Source organism: Dipodomys spectabilis, unplaced genomic scaffold (genome assembly GCF_019054845.1).
Source record: "Dipodomys spectabilis isolate Male_0828 unplaced genomic scaffold, ASM1905484v1 ptg000098l, whole genome shotgun sequence".
NCBI lineage: Eukaryota > Metazoa > Chordata > Mammalia > Rodentia > Heteromyidae > Dipodomys > Dipodomys spectabilis.
Window position 1 is genome coordinate 7,611,593 of NW_024870775.1, and position 26,080 is coordinate 7,637,672.

The window sequence follows — 26,080 nt, forward strand, 5'->3', positions numbered from 1 at the left end:
TTTCACCTAGTAACCCAAGCCCTAAACACTAAGTATCTTTTTTTTTTTCTGCTTATGTGGTGCTGAGGAATCGAACCCAGGGCCTCATGCATGCAAGGCAAGTGCTCTACCACTGAGCCACCTTCCCAGCTCCAACACTAAGTATCTTTGTGATTGTTCACTTACAGGTGTTTCCTTTCCTCCCATGAGCATGCCTCTCTTGGACGCTCCTGAGGAGAGGCTGAGAAAATTTAAATACCGAGGCAAAGATGCATCTGTGAGTATGGGGGCCAGGCCATGGCAAAGCATGTGATGGCAAGATATCAAAAGTGGGATGCAAACTAGGTGTGGTGGGGCATGCCTGTAATCCCAGCCCTGGGGAGGCTGAGGTAGGAGGATGGATCTCCAGTTGCAAGCCAGACCAGTGGCATAGCAAGACTTTGTCTCCAAACAAAGGATTGAGGGGTCTAGGGATATAGCTCAGTTGTATGCACCAGGTCTTGGGTTCCAGCCCCAGCACTGAAATAAAAAAAAAAGTGAATAGACTTAGGAGACAGACCATTTTGGACTCAAATCAGGGTTTCTGTGTAGTCTTGAAACCACTTTAAAAAAACAAAACACCTTTTTTGTGTGCTGGTACTGGGCATGAACTCCGGGACTAGGTACTATCCTTTAGCTAGGATTACATGTGTTTGAGCCAGTAGTGCTGGCTTGAAACCACATTTTTTAATCAACAAAATGGAACTAAAATCAGATGCTGTGGTAAATGCCTATAATTCCAGCTACCCAGGGCACAGATGCAGGAAGACTGAAGTCCAAGGCCAGATGGAGCAAAAGTCTGAGACCCTATCTAAGATAGGACTATTAATACTGTGAAATTTATGTAATCAATCTCAATTAAAAAAAATTTCAGAAAGAAAGGTCTGGGCCTGGAGGCATGGCACAAATGGTAGAACACCTGCCTAGCAACGGTGAGGCCCTGAGTTCAAACTGCAGTACTGTCAAAACAATACAAATGAGTCATAATTCTAAATGGGGCTGGGGCCAGCTGCATAGATACTGAGCTGCAGCTGTTTCTGCCTTTTTTTTTTTTTTTTGCCAGTCCTGAGCTTGAACTCTTGGCCTGGGCACTGTCCCTGAACTACTTTTGCTCAAGGCTAGCACTCTACCACTTGAGCCACAGCGCCACTTCTGGCTTTTTCTGTTTCTGTGGTATTGAGCAATTGAACCCAGGGCTTCATGCATGCTAGGCAAGCACTCTACCATTAAGCCACATTCCCAGCCCTGCGGCTGTTTCTGGGAGGTTTACAGAGGCTGCAAATGCTGACAGACAAGCATGCCTTGAAAAAGTCAGACTTGGATCAGAGAAGTCCAGACTGGTCTTATGGTTGAGATAAACAGGGGAAGGGATGTGTGTGTGTGTGTGTGTGTGTGTGTGTGTGTGTGTGTGTGTGTGTGTGTGTGTATGTGTGTGTGCGTGCATGTGTGCATGCATGCGCATGCGCTCTGTGTGTGGCTTTTCCTCCCACTCAGCCACTCTGGCCTGAGGGCTGCTGGCTCTCGCCATGCCCTACGAGTGTGTATGTGCTGCTCATGTCACATACGATTGGTGACATCTGGGATTTGAAAGGTGGCTTAGGTCTGGGGGAGAACCCCCTCCCCACGGCGCCAAGTGACTCTTAGCGCAGTGCTCTCCAGCACGCGTGGTTTCTGGCTGCCAAAACCACTGCATGATAGAACCAGTTTGAAGCTGTACACTTGGTGACTGAAGCAAGGAAAATTTTGAGTTCAAGGCCAGCCTGGGCTACATAGTGACACCCTGTCTGAAAAGAAGGAAAATATTTAGAACAAAGCCAGAGCAAAGGCTAGCAAAGGGGGGCCAAAGGGGCAAAATCTCCTTTCAACAAGGAGATGTGATTTGGCTACCATAGTCCTCAGGTTCCTACCTCGCTGTGTGGCACTACCATGGCCCCACTTTCAAGCAAGAAGCAAATCACTTGCCTCAGGATGTATTTGTTCCTGATACGTATGAACCTCTCGCACAGCTCATGCCAGCAGTCAATCTTTCTGTTGGTCTTTCTGTTCAGGGACTGAACTCCAGGCCACATCTCCAGACCGTGCATTGGTTATTTTTAAAGATCGGGTCTGATTTTATACCCAGGCAAGCCTGGGCTGTGATCCTCCTATTTCTGCTTCCCCGTGTCCCTGGGGGAGGGATGGCCATGAGCCATGGCACCCAGCCATTGTGCTGGCTGGGATTGCAGACTTATGCCACCACACCTAGCTATTGTTTGAGGAGAGAATTTTGAACTTTTCTGCTCTGCCTACCTTTGAACCTCAGTTCTTCTGATCTTTATCTTCCAAGTAGCTAGGATTATAAGTGTGAGCCACCAAACTCAGCTACCACCTACTCTGTGGTTGGTCCCCTAAGATTTTATTGCTTTGTGACACTGAAGCTTTTCTGCTTTTTGTAACTTCATCTTGTCATGTGTGCACAAGACAAAATAAGCCAACAGCCTGTTTCTCACAGTGTGCCCCTGTTGATAAGCAATGCATGATTGTAATTACTATTTCAAAGTCTTTAGTTAAAACTACATATCAGGAACATTGAAGTAATTTCTTTGAGAGTCTCAATACTGTCAAGTCTGTGAGCTGTCTAGAGATGAAAGAAAAAGGTTTTTGTTTTTGTTTTTTTTTAATTAGGGCCAGGCACCAGTGGCTCACACCTGTAATCCTAGCTACTGAGGAAGCTGAGATCTGAGGATCACAGTTCAAAGCCAGTTGGGGCAGGAAAGTCCCCAAGAGACTCTTCAATTAACCACCAGAAAACTGGAAATAGTGCTGTGGCTCAAGTGGTAGAGAGCTCGCCTTGAGCTGAAGAGCTCAGGGATAGGGCCCAGGCCCAGAGTTCAAACCCTACAAGCAAAAAAAAAAAAAATCCAGGCACTGGTGGTTCACATCTACGGATCACAGTTTAAAGCCAGCCTGGGCAGGAACATCTGTGAGACTCTTATTTCCACTAAACTACCAAAGGAAAAAAAAAATCTTCCAAGTGGTGCTGTGGCTCAAGTGGTAGAGCACTAGCCTTGAGCCAAAGAAGCTCAAGGACAGCACCTAGGCCCTGAGTTCAAACCCCAGAACCAGCACCAAAAAAAAAAAAAAAAAAGAGCCAAGTATTGATGATTCACTCATCCTAGCTTCTTTGGAGGCAAAGATCTGATCCTGATTCGAGATTAGCCAGGGCAAAGGTGAGACCCTATCTACAAAACAAAGGAAAGGCAAATGGACTGGTGGTGTGGCTTAGTGGTAGAGTACCCGCCTAACAAGCCTAGTCTTCTGAGTTCAAGCCCTAGTACCATAAAGTTCTAAATCGCCCCAGGAAATCTGGGTCTGGATCAAGGCCTGGGTGATCTGCTTGGGGCATCTAGGTCTAAGGTGGTCCCTGGAAGGGTCGCTCTTACCTGTCTATGTTGGAAGGCTCAGGCCCATCCAGGAAGCAGGGTGATCTTCAGGAATGAATGGGCTTCAGGTGTGAATCCTGGCCTGTCAATGTGCACACGATCTTCCTTTACTTGGGACCAAGACTGAATCATTCATTGCTTAGGGGAGTCAGGTCTTAACGGCAGGAGAGAGCTCAGAGACATTTCTTGTCTCTGGTCTTAGCAGTTTCAGGCAATTGCATCTGTAAAAACGCCTCCAGACGCTACAATGCTTGATAAGAAATGTACTCATTATCTTGCCCATGTAATTGTAACCCCTCTGTACAGTATTTTCACAATAAAAAAATGTTTATAAAAAAAGTATAGGAGCCGGGCGCTGGTGGCTCATGCCTGTAATCCTAGCTACTCAGGAGGCTGAGATCTGAGGATCGCGGTTCAAAGCCAGCCCGGGCAGGAGAGACCGTGAGACTCCTATCTCCAATAAACCACTACAAAACCAGAAGTGGCGCTGTAGCTCAAGTGGTAGAGCACTCGCTCGCCTTGAGCTGAAGAGCTGAGGGACAGCGCCCAGGCCCAGAGTTCAAGCCCCACGGCCGACCAAAAAAAAAAGTATAGGAAAGGCAAAACGATAAAAGGAAAGACAATATGACTATATATGATATCTAACTCCATGACGTTCTGACTTATCTTCTTTGCCACAAATTTTACAACTTCTTTGCAAAGTGATCCAACCTTACCTTGATAAAAATCAATGTTAATATCTTTTGAACAAACATATTTGTTCATACTTTGCCAATGCAAAATAAAAAGGACTAAACAACAAAAATAAGGTAAAGCCGAATTGTCAAAAACATGAAATATATGTATGAGATGCTATTAACTGAAACAATAATCTTAATAAAAATATTTACAGACATTTAAAAATAATTTTTAAAAAAACGCACTGGTGGCTCATGCCTATAATCCTAGCTACTCAGGAGGCTGAGATCTGAAGATTATGGTTTGAAGCCAGCCCAGACAGAAAAGTCTTATCTCCAATTAACTACTCAAAAATCAGAAGTGGTGCTGAAAGTTGTAGAATGCTAACCTTGAACTCAGTGATAGTGCCCAGGCCCTGAGTTCAAGTCTCACAACTGACAAAACAAAAAAACAAGCAAATGAACATGCAGCCAGATGCTTCGAGACACGTATGATGACATCTTTGGTGGACTTACTGAATTGTTTCTCTCCTCCCCTTAGGTGCTGCGGCAGCAGAGGGTGGTGGCCAGCTTGGAGCTCCGCAAGGCCAAAAAAGATGAGCAAGCCTTAAAGAGAAGGAACATTACTCTCCTGTCCTGTGATTCGGCTTTTGAAACTCCAGCCAAAGTGGTATGTAGGCATGTAGCCTATAGAGTAGTGTGCAAAGATCCCCTTCTCCACATGGCTCTCTAGGGTGACAAATTTGAGAGATTCAGTTTGTGACTTCTTATTTAATTTCTTTCTTAAAGAGGGAGTAACATAGCCAGGCGCTGGTGGCTCACAGCTGTAATCCTAACTATTCAGGAGGCTAAGATCTGAGGATTATCATTTGAGGCTGGAACTCCACTACACTTTGTCTCCAAAATAACTAGCAAAAAAGCAGGGCTTGGCTGGCCGCCGGTGGTTCACGCCTGTAATCCTAGCTACTCAGGAGGCTGAGATCTGAGGATCACAGTTCAAAGCCTGCCCAGGCAAGAAAGTCCATGAGACTCTTATCTCCAATTAACCACCAGAAAGGGCCAGAAGTAGCGTTGTGCCTCAAGTGGTAGAGTGCTCACCTTGAGCTAAAGAGTTCAAGGACAGTGCCCAGGCCCAGAGTTCAAGCCCCATGACCGACAAAGAGCAAGGCTTGGAGGTGTGACTTAGGTAGTAGAGTGCCAAACATGAGCGAGCAAGCAAGCAGCAAGATTGAATTCAAACTCCAATGCCACTGAAGGGGCGGGGCGTTGTAAAGAGATCAAGGTTAGAGCTAAAATGCCTTTGTTAGAAGGCTAAGGCTTTTTGATGGCTGAGTCTGGGATCTGTGTTCTACTGAGGGTAGAGAAATTGCTACCTTTGTTTGGGTGCTACTACTAGGGATCAAACTTAGCCTGGAGTGTGAGGAAAGCAATCACCATTGAGCTACACTGCTTGTTCTTTTCCTTTGTAGTTTTTTGGATCGGGTCTTGCACTTGTGTACTTTTGCACAGGCTGACTTACAATGATTCTCCTGTCTCTACCTCCTGAGGAGCCATGTTTGCAGTCATGAACCACCATATCTAGCCCTTGTGTTTTTCTTACCTCTTCAAGACCATCTTAGGCAGCCCAGGCTGGCCTCAAATTTGTGATTCTCCTGTCTTAGCCTCCTGAGTATTGGGGATTAGGGGTGTACAACACCATACCTGGCTAGAAATGATTACTTCTGATTGAAATTTTTCTTGTTCTCTCTAAACCCGGAAATGGAGGGAATGGGCATTTGTGTAGTTTAGGACTTAGCGGGAAAATCACTGGATGTTGTCATTCACTGTACTGCTGTAGAGATAGCCAGGTGTCACATTAAATTCAGTAGGCCTTGGTATTCTATTCTGGAAGGAATGAAGCAGAATGAAGAAACATGATTTTTGCCCCATACGAAAAGGTCCCTTTTTTAAAAAATTAAGATATAATTCAAAATTGAGATACAGCCGGGCGCTGGTGGCTCACGCCTGTAATCCTAGCTACTCAGGAGGCTGAGTTCTGAGGATCGCGGTTCAAAGCCAGCCCGGGCAGGAGAGACCGTGAGACTCCTATCTCCAATAAACCACCAGAAAACCGGAAGTGGCGCTGTAGCTCAAGTGGTAGAGCGCTCGCCTTGAGCTGAAGAGCTGAGGGACAGCGCCCAGGCCCAGAGTTCAGGCCCTACGACTGGACCCAAAAAATTTTTAAAAAATTAAAAAAAATTTATTTTTTAGTACAAATTCTAGGTATAGGTTTCTTCTAGCTTTCTTTTTTTTTTTTTTTAAATGTCGGTCATGGAACTTGAACTCAGGGTCTGGGCTGTCCCTAAGCTTTTTCACTCAAGGCTAGCATTCTACCACTTTGAGCCACAGCTCCACTTCCAGTTTTCTGATGGTTAATTGGAGATAAGACTCTGTCCTGGACTTTTTTTTTTTTGTCGGCCGTGGGGCTTGAACTCTGGGCCTGGGCGCTGTCCCTCAGCTCTTCAGCTCAAGGCGAGCGCTCTACCACTTGAGCTACAGCGCCACTTCCGGTTTTCTGGTGGTTTATTGGAGATAGGAGTCTCACGGTCTCTTCTGCCCGGCTGGCTTTGAACCATGATCCTCAGATCTCAGCCTCCTGAGTAGCTAGGATTACAGGCGTGAGCCACCAGCGCCCGGCTAGTCCTGGACTTTTTTATGCCTGGGCTGGCTTTTACTCATGATCCTCAGATCTCAGCCTCCTGAATAGCTAGGATTATGTGAGCCACCAGCACCCGGCTGGTTTTTTCTTTTGGTGGCTGTACCTTTCTAGGACTTAAATTTCGGTTCATTTCTTGGGTTGTATTTGTTCATAGTTCCTTTACTGTTTTTTAGGTCTGTAAGCTCAGTAGGTATTTCTGTACTTTTCATTCTTGAGTTTAGTAACTCAGGTCTCCTCTCTTTTTTTCTCTTGGTAAGTCTGCCTGTGGGTTTTGTAGTGTTGATCATTTTCAGGATTATTGGAAAAGATTTTTTTTTTTGTTCCATAGTTTTGTTTTCCCATTCTGATTCTATTCAGTCATTTCCTTCCTTCCCTGCCTCCTTCTCTAAAGAACTTCGCACATGCTCTATCCTTTGGAATACCTTCTCAGCCTTTTTGTCCTTGAGACAATCTCACTACATTTGCTGGCCTCAAACTCTCAATCCTTCTGCCTCCACTTCCCATGTAGTCTAGATTACAGACATGAGCCACCAGATTAGGCCCTGCTTTGGGTTTGCTTTCTCTTGCTTTCATAGAGGAGGGAAATTTTGGAGGTCCTCACTTTCCTTTTTTTATCTTTTTCTTTTCCTGCTGCATACACGAACATGTCCTTATTGCATAGGATAAGAAAAAAAGGTTCTGGTGAATCTACACGAGGAATTCTCACATGTGAGGAGTGTCTCCCTGTGACCTATGACCTATGTCCTATGCCATGGACCTATTACCTATGCCACAGCAGGCCTGCAGCTCATGCTGGCCTATCTGATCACCTGGACACCCTGCTCATTGATGTTTATGCTTCCTTTTTGGAGGGAGCTCTCACCTAGATGTATGTATTCTTGCAGGCCAGCCTCACTCTGGAGGAGATAATCGAAGGTGTGAATGGCTCAGATCCAATCCTCTGTTTCCTGGCCACCCAGGCAGCCAGGTATAGCCAAGCCCACAGCTGCTCTTGATGAGTTTATAACCAGAAAGGTGTGCCAGTGGTCTGTGGCATCTTGGGATTGGTAAAATACCCATAAAATTCAGGGAAAGGCTCCTGCCTTCAAAAGCAGATGGCTGGGCTACCTTGTCCTTGAGGGCAGCTTAATAGATGCCATGTGTTGACAGAGATGAATGACTTCATTTACATTGGCCTCTGCAGGAATGTAGCTCATAGATAATACCTGAAGGTGAAATGCTGCTGCTGTGTTTCAGGGCTGCAGAGCTCGTGCTGCAGCCTGAACAACAGATTCTGAAGGAAGTCTGGCCGAGGGGTTTGCCCCATCTGTTCATTAGGGGGTGAGGCTTTGGATGTAGGGGTGTGGTTTGGCAGGGGTGGGACTTTATGGCAGGGCAGGGTCTGGTGGCAGTGGTGGCTATTGAGCTTGCTGGTGTGAGTCCCCAGCACTGCAATATAAATAAATACGTATGTAGATATGTGTGTATATGTGTATATATATATATATATATATATGTGAGTGTGTGTCTATATCTATATAATATCACAAAGGTATCAGACAGATGTTCCTTTATGTGCATCTAGAAAGGAGGGTCTTCATCCCTCCCTGACCTGACCTTTTTCACTGCACAGGAAGATGCTCTCCCAGGAGAAGAACCCTCCTCTGAAAGTGATCGTGGACGCTGGGCTCATTCCCAGGCTGGTGGAGTTCCTGAAGCCCTCGCTGCACCCCCACCTGCAGTTAGAGGCTGCCTGGGCTCTGACCAATGTAGCCTCCGGGACTACGGAGCAGACCCGTGCCGTGGTGGAAGCTGGCGCTGTCCAGTCCCTGGTGGAGCTCCTGTCCTCCCCCCACATGACGGTGTGCGAGCAGGCTGCCTGGGCCCTCGGCAACATCGCAGGTGAGACGCTCTCCTTGGAGCAGCTTGTTTGGGTAGTAGGGTGCACTTGACATCCCGGGCACCCCTTGAAGCACTAGGGAAGAGACGATGTTATTTTGAAAATCATAGCTAAGTTCAGAGATGACAAACAGAAGCTGAAAGTAGACGATGCATAGCATACTAAAGTTACAGTTTTCCAAAGGACACCTGCCCCAAAACACAAATCTGCCTTATGCAGGAGGGGGGCAGGGGAGGGAGTTAAGGCCCTACCTTACATAGCCCGAACCCTGAAAGCCCCAAAGCCCACTAAGGGAACATACTCAAAAATGTATCCTTGGACTGGTCAATATGTGCTGTGCATATACTGATACATTGAATTGAAACCTTTTTGTACAAATAGGTAAAGATAATTACATTTATAAACTTATAAATGTAATAAACTCATTATAAATGTATTAAACTCCCTAAAAATGCAGCCTTGGGTTTCCCTTAAGAGCAAGACTGCCTATCTAGCATGGATAAGATCCTGGGTTCAATCCCTAGTACTGCAAAAAAATAAAAAAGTAAAATTTAAAACTAGGCCAGGCCTGGTGTCTCACACCTGTAATTCCAGCTACTTAGGAGGTGGAGACAGGAATGCAATTCAAGGCCAACCCAGCCCCAAATAGTTATCAAGAAAGTATCTCACAAACCCGACCTGGTGAGGTATCCCTGTAATCCTCATTACTTGGGAGATGGAGGGAGGGGATCTCTAAGGTCAATCCTGGGCAAAAGCCAGGGACTCTGAAAATAAAAAGGGGGAGGGGGTGGGCACCTGGCTCAAAGGTAGAGCATTTGTGAACAAGTTTGAAGTCTTGAGTCCGAACTTCAGGACATTCTCTTCCCCACTCCTCCCCCCCCCAAAAAAAAAAGGCCAAAAAAGCAATCTTAAAATCCCTGTGTGGATTTGGGGTTTGGTGCTTTACTCCCTGTATGGTCTGTGAAACCGCAAGGTAGGAAATTAATGGTGGAAGGGTTGAAAGTCCTGTGTTTTCTGGCTGAAATCAAATGTTCTGTAGGGGGAAAAAGCTCAACTGAGTCCCTCAGTGTGTGTGCATGTGTGTGGGGGGGGGCATGTGTGGTGATAATGGGACTTGAACTCAGAGCTTCATGCTCTTGCCTGGGCTTTTTTCTCTCCCTGCTCATAGTTAACACTATCATGTGAGCTATGTCTCTAGTTCTGGATTTTTTGCTGGTTAATTAGAGCTGAAGAGACTTGGAGATTTGTTTGTCTGGGCTGGCTTTGAATCACAATCCTCAAATTTCAACTGAGCAGCTGGAATTATACCCCTGAGCCACTAGCACCCAGCTTCCCATCAGGGTTTTTGGCAAATTAAGATGGGCCAAATCTTAGCAATTTCAAGTACAGAAAAACAGCAAGCCATTCTCATGGAGCCAGCACAAACACTAGCAAGCAGGACATAAATTAATGGCTTTAACAATACTCGCAGAGGGGCTGGGAAGGTGGCTCAGTGGTAGAGTGCTTGCCTTGCATGCATGAGGCCCTGGGTTCCACTCCTCAGTACCACATAAGCAGAAAAAAATGGAAGTGGCACTGTGGCTCAAGTGGAAGAGTGCTAGCCTTGAGCTGAGGAGCTGAGGGACAGTGCCCAGGCCCAGAGTTCAGGCACCAAGACACACACACACACAAACAACAAAAAACAATGCTTGCAGAGGTGATGCATGCATTACAGATATTACCTCTCATCTTTGTTGTTGTTGTTGTGGGGATTGAACTCTGGGCTTGGGTGCTGTCCCTGCGCTCTTCAGCTCAAGGCGAGCGCTCTACCTCGAGCCACAGTGCCACTTCCGGTTTTATAGTGGTTAATTGGAGATAAGAATCTCACGGACTTTTCTACCCAGGCTGACTTTGAACCACGATCCTCAGATCTCAGCCTCCTGAGTAGCTAGGATTACAGGCATGAGCCACTGGCGCCTGGTGACCTCTCATCTTGCTGGATGCAGTAAGAAGCAGTCAAGACTGGGTGGTATAAACATAATATGGTATAAACATGATATGGTATAAACATGATAAGTCTTCCTTTAATGGCTGAAGATAGAAGTTGAGGAGCCAGCCCTAGTGGCTCACTCCTGTAATACCAGCTAGACAGGAGGTGAAGATAGGAGAATCATAGTTCCAGGTCAGCCTGGGTAAAAACTTAGCCAGACCCCCTCGATAAGGCGGGTGTTGTGGCACAAACCTGCCATCCCAACTTCACAAGAGATCTCAATCTGATGGGCAAAATCATGAGCCTACCTGAATCACCCTTCCTGGCTGATTGCCAACCCCTGTGCACCCCAACCCCTGTGCACCCCAAGGTTTTGCTTTGAATTGCGTTTGGAAGGTATTTCTGCATGCTGAAGCCTCTGCCCCTGCCTCTGCTGCCAGCTGCCGAGTGGCACCTGTCTGTCCTGTTGGGAATGTACATCCAGCAGACCCGGGAGAGCCAGGATCTGGTTCCTGGCTTGCCTAGTATCCTGACAAACTTGTAGTCTCTGATCCTTTGTACGAACTTTTGAAGTCAGACACCCATTACAAAATTTGCTTTGTTCTCCCTTTGGATGTCATGTTTTGATCTATTTGTAGGCGATGGCCCAGAATTCAGAGACCTCGTTATCTCCAGCAATGCCATCCCACACCTTCTGGACCTTATGACGTCAGACATACCAGTGAGTGTCTTTAAACCGCCACACCCAGCAAGCTGACCATTTCTGGGTGAGAAGCAGGGGAAAGGACTTCCGTATCATAGCTGGCCTATGGGCTGCAGGCTAGACCTTTCTGTTAGGGCTCGGGGACTCAGCGTATTTTGGCTGAAGACTAAGTTAGATTTGTCGCTAGGGACCAATAGCACAAGTTTCTGAGGTAACTAGCAGAGGTCCGTTACAGTTTTGTTTTTTTTTTTTCCTATTTTGCTGCAATGCTGAGATTTGAGCTCTGAGCCTCATACTTGGCAGGAAAGCACTCTACCACTTGACCATCTTCTATTCGGGAGGCCCAGACAGATAATCTCCAGTTTTGATCATAGTTATTAGGGGCTAGATTTGAGGCCTAGGGTCAAAGTTCATTCGGGTGGTAACAAGAGAGGAAATTATGTGTAGAAGTTTTGTGGTTTAGAAACTGGGTTCTAGCCAGGTATGGTGACTCATGACTATGATCTCAGCTACAAGGGGCGGGGCAAATAGGCGGTTTATAGTCCACGGCCTGTTCAGGCAAAAGTATGAGACCCTGTCTGAAGACAAGACGACCTAAAAACTAAAAGCAAAAGCAGTGGGATGTGGCTCAATTAAGAGTATTTGAGGGCTGGGAAGGTGGCTCAGTGGTACAACGCTTGCCTTGCATGCTTGAGGCCCTGGGTTCGAGTCCTCAGCACCACATAAGCAGAAAAAAAAAAAAGCCAGAAGTGGCGCTGTGGCTCAAGTGGTAGAGCGCTAGCCTTGAGCTGAAGAGCTGAGGGACAGTGCCCAGACCCAAGAGTTCAGGCCCCACAACCGGACCCAAAAAAGAAGAGTATTTGACTTAGCAAGTGAGACTCTGAGCTCAATTGCCAGAGAAAGGAAGGAGAGAAAGGAGAAAAGGAGGGGAAGAAAAAGGATGGAAGGAAAGAGGGAAAGATGGATGGAAGGAGGGAAACAGAGGCAGAGACCTAGAATGGCAGAAGGAGTGAGGAATTCCTACTTGAGATTTTTGTTGAGGAAAATGAAATTAAGTCATCAAGCGAGTAATATGGGAGAGGACATTTTGAAGGACTGTTCTCTCTGAAGGACCCTCCAGGTAGCATTTGAATCCTTCATCTGCACAGCAGCCTCAAAGACGATGCACAAACTCTTTGGCTGGGGCTTGGTCTGTCACATGGATCTGAGACACATAGGGAGGGCATGCTGCCATTTACATCCTTTCCCCTTGGGCCTGGTTACAGATTGGCTTTCTGCGCAACCTCACGTGGACCTTGTCCAACCTGTGCCGTAACAAGAACCCATATCCCAGCAAGGAGGCCGTGATGCTGATGCTGCCCCATCTCACTCTCCTCCTGCGCCACCTCGACAATGAGATCCTGTCAGACACCTGCTGGGCCCTGTCCTATCTCACCGATGGCCACAATGAACGCATTGAACAGGTGGTCCGCATGGGAGTCCTGCCCCGGCTGGTGGAACTCATGACCGTCCCAGAGCTCAATGTCTTGGTAAATGTCACCCTATCTTCTCCCTGCCTTGTACCCTATTTCTTCTCAGCCAGTTCAAATCCTTTACCTGGAGCTCAGTTTCCTGTGGACATTGCTCTGCTTCTTGCTGCTCTCTAGCCAAAGGAAGGCTGGAATCCCTTTTGATCTGGCTGTTCCAGGAGCTTTCTCTTCTTTAATCTGATAACTAGAAAAAAAAAATGAACCAAGTGAAAAATGAAAAATGAACCAAGTGAAAAATGGCTTAGAATCCTGCCAGTCCGGAACCGTCCTTGCATTCTTGCCTTCTCGTTGTATAATTTGGATTTCTTAGGTAAATATAAGGGGAGATTTCCTCTTCTCTCCCCAGTGGCTTCTCAGATTACCTAGATGCAGGTAAAAGCATTATGGACACTTTAAACAAGTACTTACTGTTCTGAGTTGCGGGTGCTGGCTTGGTGTATGGTCAAGTAGTGGTCATCTCCTCTGAGTTAGTGTCCTATTACCCAGGTGGCCTACCACTTGTTAAGTGTTCTACCACTTGAGCCACATCCCCAGATCTGTTGTTTGTTGTTTGCATAGAGTCTCCAGCTTTTGCCTTGGCCAGCCTCAGTCTTTCTGCCTCCACCTCTTGAGGAGCTGGGATTAGAGACATCCCTCATCCTTCCAGTTTGTTTTCGAGATACTGTTTCACTAACTTTTGCCTTGGCTGGCCTCGGAACTGAGATCCTGTTATTTCTGCTTCTCATGTAACTGGAATTACAGGCATGTGCCACCATGCCCAGTTTTTACAGACAACCTCTTTTTTTTAGTAAGACATCTCACTTTATTAACAAAACAACACTACACTGAATACATGTTACTTTCACTACTACATTAAGTTTTTGATTTTTAATATTTAAAGCAATCTCCTTAAGAAAACCCACTTACTCCTTAATGTATCCCACTTTTAACAACTTCCTTTTACTATGCACTGTGTCAGCCTTTTTATGTCATTACTCATTACACAAGACACAATTACTTTTAAATTTGAATGCTTTTTTTTTTACATATTTTTATTATTTTTAAGTAGTTGTACAAAGAACTTCTCATTCTACAAAACAGTATATGAATATAAGGTGTCTGACAACATTGTCACCCAGCATTCCTAACCCATCCCTTCTCTCACTTTTTTTTTTAAAAATTGAGATTAGGTGATTACATAAATTTCACACATTTCACAGTAATGTGGAATAATGACACTTAAAGTCACAAACCCATTTTAGCCCTCACAAGGCAAATTGCCATTATCATGGTCTATAAAGTTTGTGAGTTCTATGAGCTTTGACAAATTATTTCTTCCACATCAGGTGATGATTACATTTCTTTCCTTTTGCTTAGTGTAAGCCGTTCCCTGTTTCCCTCTCATTCCTCCTTTCCCATCACTGTCTTTGGGTTGCTTAGTTCTTTCTTGTCTATGTACAGACAAGCTTTTATAGAAGTATTGGGGGCCCAGTTGAAGCTGCCCTGTCAAGGCTGTGATTGACCTGCGGAGCTGCTTCTCCATGGAATAGCAGGTGTACAATTCTGATAGGCTAGGAAAACTCTGGAATGGTTAACAGACTCCATTGTCCCAGGGGCAGAGAAACTCAGATCAATCCATGGTCAGTCTTCTACAGCATTTGCTGCCTTGAGTCCAATCATTAGCCATCCTGCAGACCTTCAGGGTCACTAGGAGGCAGTCTGTGAGCATACTGGGCAATGCCATTGGGCTCTCCTATGTCCCACTTAGAAATAAGCAGTCACAAATACCAAATACAAACGTGATCTGCACTGTCACTGGCTTAGCGTTTTCCCCAGTTGAAAAGTAATGCAAGTGGCAGCATTTCCTTTTTACTTTAGTTACCAGGGTTTGAACTCAGAGCCTCTTGCTTGCTAGGAAAGCCCTCTACCATTTGAGCCATGCTCTCAGCCCTTTCTGCTTTAGTTTAATTTTTGATAGGGTCTCATGCTTTTGCCCAGAGTAGCCTGGACCACCATCCTCCTATTAATGCCTTCCTTCCGCAGAGCTGGGATGACAGGTGTGCACAAGTCAGCAGCATTCCTTGCTAAAGGTGTCCCTTGCCCCTTAGCCAATAGAGCCACTATCATAGAAAGCCAGCAAGAACCTGAAACTAGATGGAAAATAGCCACCCATGATTTGTTGCATGACAAGGGTCATGAGTATGGTTCCCAAGCTGACCCTGGGCCTGTGAGTCCAGTCTTCATGTTTGGGAGGGCATGGGGTTCACATGATGATAGCTTTATCTCTTGCCTGGCTCTTCCAGACCCCTTCTCTCCGCACCATGGGCAACGTCGTCACTGGAACGGACGAGCAGACGCAGATGGCCATAGATGCGGGAGTGCTGAAGGTGCTGCCCCAGCTCCTGAAGCACCCCAAATCCTCCATCCAGAAGGAGGCCATGTGGGCCCTGAGCAACGTGGCCGCCGGGCCCCGCCACCACATCCAGCAGCTGATCGCAAGTGATGTCCTGCCTGCTTTGGTGAGGATGCTGAGAGATGTAAGTAGCACACGTAGCCCTCCAGCCTGAGACATCTCCCAGAGGCTCAGGACTCCCGGTCATTGCAGGCTAGAAAGGGAAGCCTAGTTCTGGCCATTCTGTTTTGTCACCAGACAAAACAAGCTTATGTCAATGGATAGGGATCCCTTGGCTCCAGAAAATGTGAGACTGTGCAAAAAAATAAAAGGACTGCTGGTGTGGTTCAAATGGTAGAGTGTCTGGCCAGTAAGCCTGAGACCTTAGGTTAAATCCCAATTTGAAGAGGGAGAGATTTTATTTTATTTTATTTTATTTTGGTAGTGGGGCCTGAACTCTGGGCCTGGGTACTGTCCCTCAGCTCTTCAGCTCAAGGCTAGCGCTCTACCACTTGAGCCACAGCACCACTTCTGACTTTTTCTGCTTATGTGGTACTGAGGAATTGAACCCAGGGCCTCATGCATGCAAGGCAAGCACTCTACCACTGAGCCACCTTCCCAGCCCGAGGGAGAGATTTTAAATATAAATGTAGAAATGCAGAAGCTTCCTTCTTTTTTACTTGGTCTTTCCTTAAGAGCAATTCCTACTGTCTGAGTTTCCTTTTGCCACCTTTTAATGAATGACTTGTGATTATACTACCTGCGTGCAATTGGGCTGTGGTGGGAAGACCATCAGGGAGGGAAATTGAGGCACGTATGCAATCCAATGGCCTCTTCTCATCTCTTGGTACTCCTAGCCTGCCTCCTATGGTTGAGGAAATGCATATTTTTTTTCCTGAGGACCAAGGTTTGAACTTAGGGCCTCATGCCCCTGGTCTCACTAATGTAGCCAACACTAGCCTTGAACGTAAGATCCTTCCACTTTAATTTCCTGATAGCTGGGATTACAGGTTTGTACCATCATGCCTGACTTCAGAACTTGCATATTTGATTTTATTTCACATGGAGGGTAACTTTCCCCAATCATAAAACGAGACGAGCTCTCTGCCCAGGAACAGAAGGTCCATGATAAATTATGCCCATATCTCCGGGGCCAAACACTCTTGCTGCACATGAAGGATTCATTGAGCAGTATTTAAAGTCTTGTTGTTACCTCTGGCCTGACTCTGTCCCCTGGATGACATCTGTGTGCCTGTCATGGAACTTGTCCAACTTTTTATTGGGTGAGAAAGATGAGAAGTGTAGCTGTAAGCCGCTGCCATCGGAAAAGTCCGAGTGTAATTCCTAGTTTATGTTTGTGGCTGGACTGTTTCTGTCTCTGCAGACAGACCTAGGGAAGAAGCTACCTTAGCCTCCCTGCCTCCTTGCCTGAGGGTTTCATGGCTTTATATAGGCGCCATTTCCTGATCCAGAACTAGAGGCAGGGACAAATGCAAGGAATGGGGGGATCACAGCTTGAGGCCAGCCTGGTTAGAAAGTGAGAACACACAGGTGGTCCACACCTGTGGTTCCAGACACAAGGAAGCATAGACAGGCAGATTGTGCCCCCCACACAAAAGCTCTAGACCCTGTGTGAAAAATAACTAAAGCAAAACACAGCTGGGAGTGTGGCTCAAATGCTGGAGCATATGCCTAGCAAGCACAAGATTCTTGAGTTCAATTCCCTGTCCTTGAAAGAAAAAAAAAAGCCGGGCGCTGGTGGCTCACGCCTGTAATCCTAGCTACTCAGGAGGCTGAGATCTGAGGATCTCGGTTCAAAGCCAGCCCGGGCAGGAGAGACCGTGAGACTCCTATCTCCAATAAACCACCAGAAAACCGGAAGTGGCGCTGTAGCTCAAGTGGTAGAGCGCTCGCCTTGAGCTGAAGAGCTGAGGGACAGCGCCCAGGCCCAGAGTTCAAGCCCCACGACCGACAAAAAAAAAAAGAAAAAAAGAAAAAAAAAAAGTCAGGCAGCCAGGACATTCTGCAGAAGTGACCCAGTGCTGGCTGTCGCCAGTCTGCCTGGAAAGCAAACCTTCCGTTTTTCCAGGATCCTGAGAATGTAAACATTATGTTCCTGCAGGGAGAATTCCGGGTCCAGAAGGAGGCAGTGTGGACAGTGGCTAACTTCGTCACCGGGGCCTCGGTGGACCAGTTGTTCCAGCTTGTCTACTCGGGTGTTTTGGGGCCGCTGGTGAATCTGCTCAAGGCCCCCGACGTGCGGCTGCTCCTTCTCCTCCTCGATGTCATCGCCTGTATCCTCCAGGTGTGTGTACACCTGCGACTCCCCGTCTACATTCTTATTTTACTTTTGTTTCTTAACATAATTTTACCAGTAAGGTGTTGTACAAGGGGGCTACCATTTCATAAGTCAGGTCATGAGTACATTTATTTTTTGGGACAATGGCCCCCTTCCTTCGCTTTCCCCCAATTTTCCCCTCCCTACCCACAAGTTTCTCATGTGCTTACATTTGTTTTTTTTTTGGGGGGGGGGTGGTTGGCACTAGGAATTGATTTGGGAGTCTCACACTTGCTAGGCAAGTCCAGGATGACTATGCCATTTCCTTACCTCAAATACTTCTTTTATTTTAATTTATTTATTCATTTATTGTCAGTTGTGGAACTTGAACTCTGGGCCTGGGCGCTGTCCCTTAGCTCTTCAGCTCAAGGCTAGTGCTCTACCACTTGAGCCACAGCGCCACTTCCAGTTTTGCTGGTGGTTAATTGGAGATAAGAGTCTCACAGATGTTTCCTGCCTGGGCAGGCTTTGAACTGCAACCCTCAGATCTCAGCCTCCTGAGTAGCTAGGATGACGGGTATGAGCCACCAGGCCCCGGCTTTTATTTGTATCAGTCCTGGGGCTTGAACTCTGGGCCTGCACACTGTCCCTGAGCTTTTCTGCTCAAGGCTGGAAAGTGGGCCACAGCATCACTTCCAGCTTCTTTTTTTTTTCCCTCCTCCTTTTTGGTGGTTAACTGGAGATCAACCACATAGACTTTCCTGCCTAGGCTGGCTTCAAACCATGATCCTCTGATCTCAGCCTCCTGAGTAGCTAGGATTATAGCTCACCCTCACTGTCCCACCTGTCCACGCAAACATCTCAGGTCCAGGTAGGGAGTAAGTGGAGCCTTCACCTGCGACAGGATAGGAATGGCCTCTGAGCAGAGCTGTGAGGGAGTGAACCGGGAGTGGTGTGGGTATTGGAGGAGAGGGTGTAGTGGGAGCTCAGGCCTGGAAATGCTGGATGATGAGGCCTGCAGGGCCTGGCAGACAGGAGGCAGTGATTAGTTCTGTGTAAGGTAGAGAAACGCACAGAATGTTTAAAATGGGGCAAAGCCAGTGAGCAGCCGGCCCATTAAAACAGCCTTGCTCCAGGGAGAGGCAAGAAGTTAGCAGCAGTAAATCCTGAGGATGGTGGTAAACTTGTGCTCCATCCACCTGTGTGCCTGTGAGGGTGGGGAAGGGACTGCAAAGCACAGACCCGTGATTCTAGAAAAGTCTTAGCTCTCACATATACCAAAATTAAACCCACTAGTTAAGTACTGTTTGAGTTACTTCTATATTGCTGCATCATGAATTCCCATCAATTGAACTCCTAAGCCATACCTCCCTCCCCAATCCTTCTGCAGAAAGGGTCTCATACTAACTTTGCCTGGGTTGGGCCTCCTATCACATTCCTACCTCTGCCTCCAGGGTAGCTATGCACTACCACAGCCAGCCTCAGTAGTGTCTTAGCACAAATATTTGTGTTTCTGGAGTTAGGAATCTAGGGCTGGCTTAGCTAGTATGTTCTGCTTCAGGGTTGGTGATGCATAAGGTTTAGTTAAGGTGTCACCTGGGGTGGGGGTGGGGTGCAAGCACTGTGGCTCACACCTGTGATTGGAATCCCAGCTACTCAGGAGATAGAGATCTAGAGGATTGTGATTGGAGGCCAGACTGGGCAAAAGTTACAGAAAGCTCATCTCAGCCTAATAGTATGGGTGCCTGTCATCCTAATTAATTAATAGAAGAGATCATAGGTGGGAGGATCATGTTCTAAAAGTTTGCAAAAAAAAAAAAAGGGCAAATCTGTATCTCCTTCCTTCCTTCCTTTTGGTAGTACTAGCATTTGAACTCAGGGCCTCGTGCTTTCTAGGCAGATTCTACCACTTGAGGCATACCTCTAGCTCTTTTTACATTAGTTAGTTTTCAGGTAGGGTCTCACACTTTTGCTCAGTGCCAGCCTCAGATTGCAACCCTCCTACCTTTGTTCCCATTTCTTTGCTCCAGCCAGTAACTGACTTTGGACCTTCATATAGGGCTTGAGGCTATCAAGATTTAGACAGGCAAGCCCTGTCAAAACAAAGGCACTTCGAGTATGTTTAATTTGACCAATAGCATATTTTTGTGCTGCTGCTCATAACACTGTAATAAAAGGGCTCTTCAGCCAGATGCCAGTGGCTCACGTCTGTAATCCTAGCTACTCAGGAGGCTGAGATCTGAGGATCGTGGTTCAAAGCCAGCCAGGGCAGGAAAGTCCGTGAGACTCTTAATCTGCAGTAAACCACTCAGAAAACGGGAAGTGACACTGTGGCTCAAGTGGTAGAGCACTTGTCTTGAGCTGAAGAGCTAAGGGACAGCGCCCAGGCCCAGAGTTCAAGCCCCACAACCGACCAAAAAAAAGGGGGAGGGCTCTTCAGGAGAATGATGGCAAAGTACTTTTTTTCTTCTCCTTTCTGTCTGTCTTTCCCCACCTCCAAATAAGCCATTTGGCCCATTTCCCTCCTGTCATAAAATGCAGCATTTGTTTCTCCAACCTTTTGTCTTTACTGTCCCTTCTTTGGGAATGTTATTCTCCTGGCCAGCAAAGTGTCATTTATTATATTTGGGACACCTTCCAAACCTGGCCTCTATGTTTCTTATTACTTTCCTCTCTGATGGCTCACTAGGTTTTTCTAGTGCTGGGCTAGAACCCAGAGCCTTGTAAGTACTTGACCACCAAGTTCCATTTTCAACTCCCATATTTTTTACACTGTAACTATTAATTTGTCACCTTAATGGTCTCAGAGATGAAAAGACCTTCTGAGTCCACTCCCCACCCACAACACAGTGAGGGATGTTGTAAGCAAAACAACTCAGGTTGTTTGCTCCAAGGACTTTGTTCTTTGCCATGCGGTGGCTTCTGTGATGCAGGGGCTCCTGATCTCTCTCCTGAGGCTCCAGGGGGCACAGGACTGATCATCCACGTTACTTGAAATTCCATATTTAAAATGACTTCCACACTGGGCACCTAGCTATTCAGGAGATGAGATGTGAGGACTGCATTTTGAAGCCCAGGCAGGAAACTCTGCTGAGCTCTCCACTGAACTGCCTAAAAAGCCAGAAGTGGAGGTTTGATTCAAGTGGTAGAATACTAGCCTTGAGTAAAAGAAACTCAGAGACAGTTCAAGACCCAGGACTGGCACCAAAAATAAAAACTTCCAGGGCTAGGATATAGTACCTGCCTTGCAAGTCCTGGGGTTGGATCCCCAGTACCAAAGAAGAAAAGGAAAAAAAATACAGTTAAAAACAAAGCCCCCAAAACACAACTTCCCATGAATTAGAAGACCATTTTTACAAACTAGTCATAAAAATGTATTTAGCTAAAAAAAAGACATCATCCTAAGACCAAGTGTGGTAGTATATGCATATAATTCCAGCAGTTTGGGAGGTGGAGATCGATCATGGTCTAAGGATGGCCTGGGCAAAATCCCATCTGGCAAACAAAAAGGCTGGGAACACATGGCTCAGGGTGTAGAGCACTTACCTGGCAAGCATGAAATTTTGAGTTCAAACCACAGTATGACAGAAAAAAATTGTGTATGTGTGTATTTGGTATAAATACCCATGTAGTCTCGAAATACTCTATTTTGTGCAATGAAAATAGGCATAAGTGAATAGCAAAGAAGCATGCGCTATACATACATGTTTTGTATGAATGTGCATGGATTTATATGCATGTAATTGCTGTGTTCTGCAGAGGGCATTATGTAATCTATATATCATATTATGTATTCGGTATATCACAAGTATGTGGCAGGGAGAAGGTGGTGCCATTTCCAGTCACCCTGGGGGTCCTGGGTTTGGTTCCCTGAGGTGACATGAAAACTGGGTAGAGGGTCCCCCCTCCAGGGTGCTGAGGGTCTCAGGAGCGCCCCCCCCCCCCCCCGCCTTAGGCAGCCAAAAAGACGCAGCAGCAGGAACGCCTGCGGCTCCTGATGGAAGAGCTGGGCGGCATGGACCGCATTGAGGCGCTGCTAATGCACAACAACCACCGCGTGGGCCAGAGTGCACTGACCATCTTGGACAAACACTTCAATGAGGTGAGTGAGCCCCAGGACCCTGCACCCCCCTACTCCACCCTACTGGGGAGGAGGAGGTGAGTACTGTGCAACTTGTCTTGTGTACATGTATACGTCAGTCTTGGGGCTTGAACTCAGGGCCTAGAGGCTGTCCCTGAGTGTGTGTGCTCAAGGTTGGCACTCTACCACTTGAGCCACAGCTCCACTTTCTGGCATTTTTTTGGAAATGGAGATAAGTCTTACAGATTTCCCTGCTCAGGCTGGCTTCGAACCTCGATCCTTAAGATCTCAGCCTCCTGAGTGGACTAGGATGACAGGCGTTGAGTCATTTCTGGCAAAATCATGCTTTCCTTGCCACCTTTCGGAGAGGATAGGGTGAGACAGGGAGCACTGGCCCGGCAAACCTGAGTCCCTGAGTTCAAAACCCCAGGACCTCTAAAAATGTTTTCTTTTTTTTTCTTGTTCTCCCATGTGTCCCTGTGGACTTGGCTGGTCATAGGTCTCTGTGTGGAATTCACCATCCTTCTCCCTATGACTGGCATTTATCTACTCCAGTTCACCCAAGTTAAAGCTTGTGTCAGAGTTTGATTATTTATTGTTGTTGGCAATACCAGAGTTGGAACTCTGGGTCTCACACTTGCTAGGCAATCCGCTGCTGAACCATAATCTCCAGCTCTTTTTGCTTTAGTTAATTTTGGATAGTGTCGGATGGGTTTTTCCCTAAGGCTGGGCTCAAACTACAATTTTCTCCCCTACTCCTGCTAAGTAGACGAGACAACAGATGTGGGCCACTACACGTAGATTGTCTGTTGAAATGGGGGTCTGCTCACTTTTTGCATGAGCTGTCGAACCCTGATTAACCTGATTTCCCCTTATCCAAGGTGCTGGGCTTGTAGGCATGTACTACCCTGCCCGGCTCTTCATTCTTTTTTTTTTTTTTTTTCCAAAACAGAATATTCCATCGAATATAGATATATATACCATATCTTGTTTAGAATGCATTCATCAATGGACTCAGGTTGCTTCTATTTGAGTATTCTGAATAACACTGCTATGAACATGACTGAACAAATAATCTATTAGAGCTCCAGCTTTCAATTCGCAAGTAGAATTGGTGGGTCATAAGGTGTTCTGTTTTTGGTTTTGTTTTCTTTTGTTTCCTGGTGCTAGGGTTTGTACTTAGGGCTTCACTCTTGTTCAGTGTGCTTACGCATGGCCACACCTCCAGCCTGGTTTTTTGCAGTTGGGCCTTGTCTGGTTATTTTAGAGATGAAGTCTCACTTTTCTTACCCAGGCTGGCCTTGAACCCGGATACTTCTGGCTCAGCCTCCTGAGTAGCTAGGATTACAAGTGTGAGCCACTGGTACCAGGCTGGTATCTGTTTTTTTAGCTTTTGAAGAATTTCCATATAGTTTTTCACAGTAAATGTGTCTTTTCATTGCTACAGCAGTGTTGAAGGTTTCCTGACCAGCACTTGGTATTTTCTAGCGTTTTGGATAGTCATTGTCCTCATGAGTATGAAGTAATGCCTTGTGGTTTGGACTTGGGGTTCCAATTAGGCACTCTTTATTTGTCCATTGATTTTATTTTGTTATGTATGTGTAAAGAAAAGAGGTTTAGTTGGGCAGGTGTTCTACCACTTGAGCCACATCCCCAGCCCCTTAGGCTTTAGTTATTTTTCAGATAGGTTCTTGAGATTTTGCCCAGGTCCAGCCTTGCAGCATGATCTTCCTCTCCATGCCTCATCCACATCAGATACCTTGTCTGACTTATTAATTAAAATGAAGTCTTGTTAACTTTTTGCCCAGGCTGCTGTCGAGCCGTGATGCTCTCGATCTCTGCCTCCCAAGCAGCTGGGATTACAGGTGTGAGCTACTGTGTCCAGCATGTGAATGTTCTTAATGCCACGGAACTCTTCTTTCAAATGGTGAAGGTGGGAGATCTTTATGATGTATGTTTCACCACAGACAAAACTGCACTTGAAGTATTTCCAGGCTCTGTCCTCAGAGGGGGCTCCTGGCCACTGGCAGCAAACGAGGTGTAACAGGCTGGGCCCCTGGTACCTGTCTTCCCTGAAGAAAAAAAACAAAACATCATTTTCTCCATCCTCTGCCAGGACTGAGAGCTGGAGGTCCTAATATCAGTCTCTGAATTGAGACTGAAACCCAGGTATTCTAGGCTAACTTCTTTGAGAGGCAATACCCCAATATCTATGAGTGTCACAGATGGAAAACTTTTTAAAACTTAATAAAATGTTCAGTGCTTTCACCTCTTAGTATGGTTTGGGATCTGAAAAGTCCCCCAAAGGGTCCGAGCCGTTTGTGGCCAGCCTGTGACATTCTCACACCGGGAAGCGATGTGAGGACCCGGTGACTTCCTGTTCTCTGCTTCCTGGCCAAATTCCACACATATTTTTAATTTGATTTGGATCACATTCTTTTTTTTTTTTTTGGGTCCGGTCGTGGGGCCTGAACTCTGGGCCTGGGCGCTTTCCCTCAGCTCTTCAGCTCAAGGCTAGCGCTCTACCACTTGAGCCACAGTGCCACTTCCAACTTTTTTCTTTTTGCTTATGTGGTGCTGAGGAATTGAACCCAGGGCCTCAGGCATGCAAGGCAAGTGCTTTAACCACTGAGCCACCTTCTCAGCCCCTAGGATCACATTCTTTTTCTACTTTTTTTTCCCTGTTAACTAGGGCCTCACTCTCTAGGCAAGTGCTCTACCACTTGAACCACGCCCTCCAGTCCTTTTGCTTTTACCATGCTTTTTAGAGAGGGTCTTGCACTGTTGTTGCCCAGGACAGCCTCTGGTTGTGATTCTCGTATCTCTGTCTCCCGGCAGAGAATTAGAGGCATTTACCTCTGGAATTAGAGGCATTTGCCACCACATTTGGCTGCTTTCTGAACATTTAAAAAGCATCATTTCTCCCATTTGTAGATTAAAGTTGGAAGGCTGTTTACAAATTATATCTATGACAGGTTTCTTTTTTCAGTCCAGGGGTTTGAACTCAGAGCCTCATACTTGCTAGGCAGACATTCTTTAATACTGAGCCACACCTCTAGTCCTTTTCTGTGCTATTTATTTTTGAGATGGGATCTCACTTTTTGTCCAGGAAAAAAAAAAAAGTCTTACGTTCCTCTATCACAGTGGAGATGGTGTGCACCACGGTGGGTGCCTAGCTTTTGATTGAGATGGGGGAGGGGTTCCCCCTGCCTTTTCTTTTGCTTGGGCTGGCCTCAAACTGCAATCCTTCCCATCTCTGCCTCCCCAGAAGCTAGGGTTATGAGACACCATTATGCAAATTTTTAAAGTCAAAACGGTTGCAAACTCTTGAAGTTTAGTCCCTCTGCCCATGTGGTCTAACTTTGACTCCACTGAAAGTTAGCCTCTTGCTTCTTACTTACTTAACTATTCTTTATTCTGGTGGTGACACAAAGGGACTTTTGTAGTTGGGAGTTACTGATCACCAGCTGGTCTAGCAAGGTTTTAAAAAAAGCAGCAATTTGCTTTTAGGACTTGGCCTGGGTATACATCCAGGCTGTTAGTCACCTTCTGGCTGGATGCCCTTGGGCCTGGACTTAGCCTTTTGGGGTGACTGGCAGGGTAACAATGACAGGAAGGAAGGAGTGAGTGGTGATCATCTAGCCCTGGGTGAGCAAACTCCTGGAACAACAGACCTTGCCCGTGGCTGCCCCTCAGTCCTGTAGCGCGGAAGAGCCATGGTCTCTGCTATCCTCCATCAGGGTGCCCAAGTCTAGCCGAACACTGATGGAGGGCAGAGTGGAGGAGCAGGCAGAGGGTCCTGCACCCGTGTCCTTGCCCAACATTGGTGGAAACATGGTAGTCAACAAAGTTTCTTAACACACACAACCATCCCCACGTATGTGTGCCTACCTGTGTACACACTTGCATTTGCAGGTAGACCCAGAACACGAGTGCCACTTCTTGGAAGGGGAAAGGAAGAAGTGAACAATTTAGAAATACAGCTCTAAGAAAATGGCTCAAAGCCCTTCTGTGAGAGCTGGTGACCAGCAGTGGGTTGGGGGCAGGGAAGGAGAAGCAGGCTTTGGGGGTGAGTACTAGCAGAAGGGGGTTGGGCCGACAAGGATGAGAGAATAAATGAAGTAGTTTGTTTGCATATATGAAGATAGAACAATGAAACCTTTAGGAAGTGTGTGTGTGTGTGTGGGGGGGAGGAACACATTGTAAACATATTTGGAAAAAGCCCCCCCCCCAACTTGTGTAACTAATGTAAACTAATAAAAGCCAAGATATGGGAAAATAGTATCTTCAAAAATGGACACACAGGGGAAGACTTAATTACAGACTCTTTCATAATGGGAGAATCTTGATCTGGTGAATCAAGGAATAAAAGGGTGAAGCTGGGCACGCCTGTTATCCTAGCTTCTGTGGAGGCTGCAATGTGAGGATCGCAGTTTGAGGCCAGCTCAGGCAGGC

The 26,080-nt window shown here is 46.4% G+C and overlaps 1 protein-coding gene across 1 annotated transcript; it reads left to right on the forward strand.

Moving 5' to 3' along the window:
* Positions 1-190: 190 nt before the first annotated feature.
* On the forward strand, positions 191-25,483 carry Kpna7 (karyopherin subunit alpha 7). The gene is made up of 10 exons (XM_042686734.1): positions 191-256; positions 4,659-4,787; positions 7,700-7,782; positions 8,428-8,696; positions 11,302-11,384; positions 12,632-12,895; positions 15,178-15,411; positions 17,389-17,571; positions 21,500-21,702; positions 25,366-25,483. Exons 1-10 carry the CDS (start codon positions 191-193, stop codon positions 25,481-25,483), a joined length of 1,632 nt encoding a protein of 543 aa, XP_042542668.1.
* Positions 25,484-26,080: the final 597 nt, after the last annotated feature.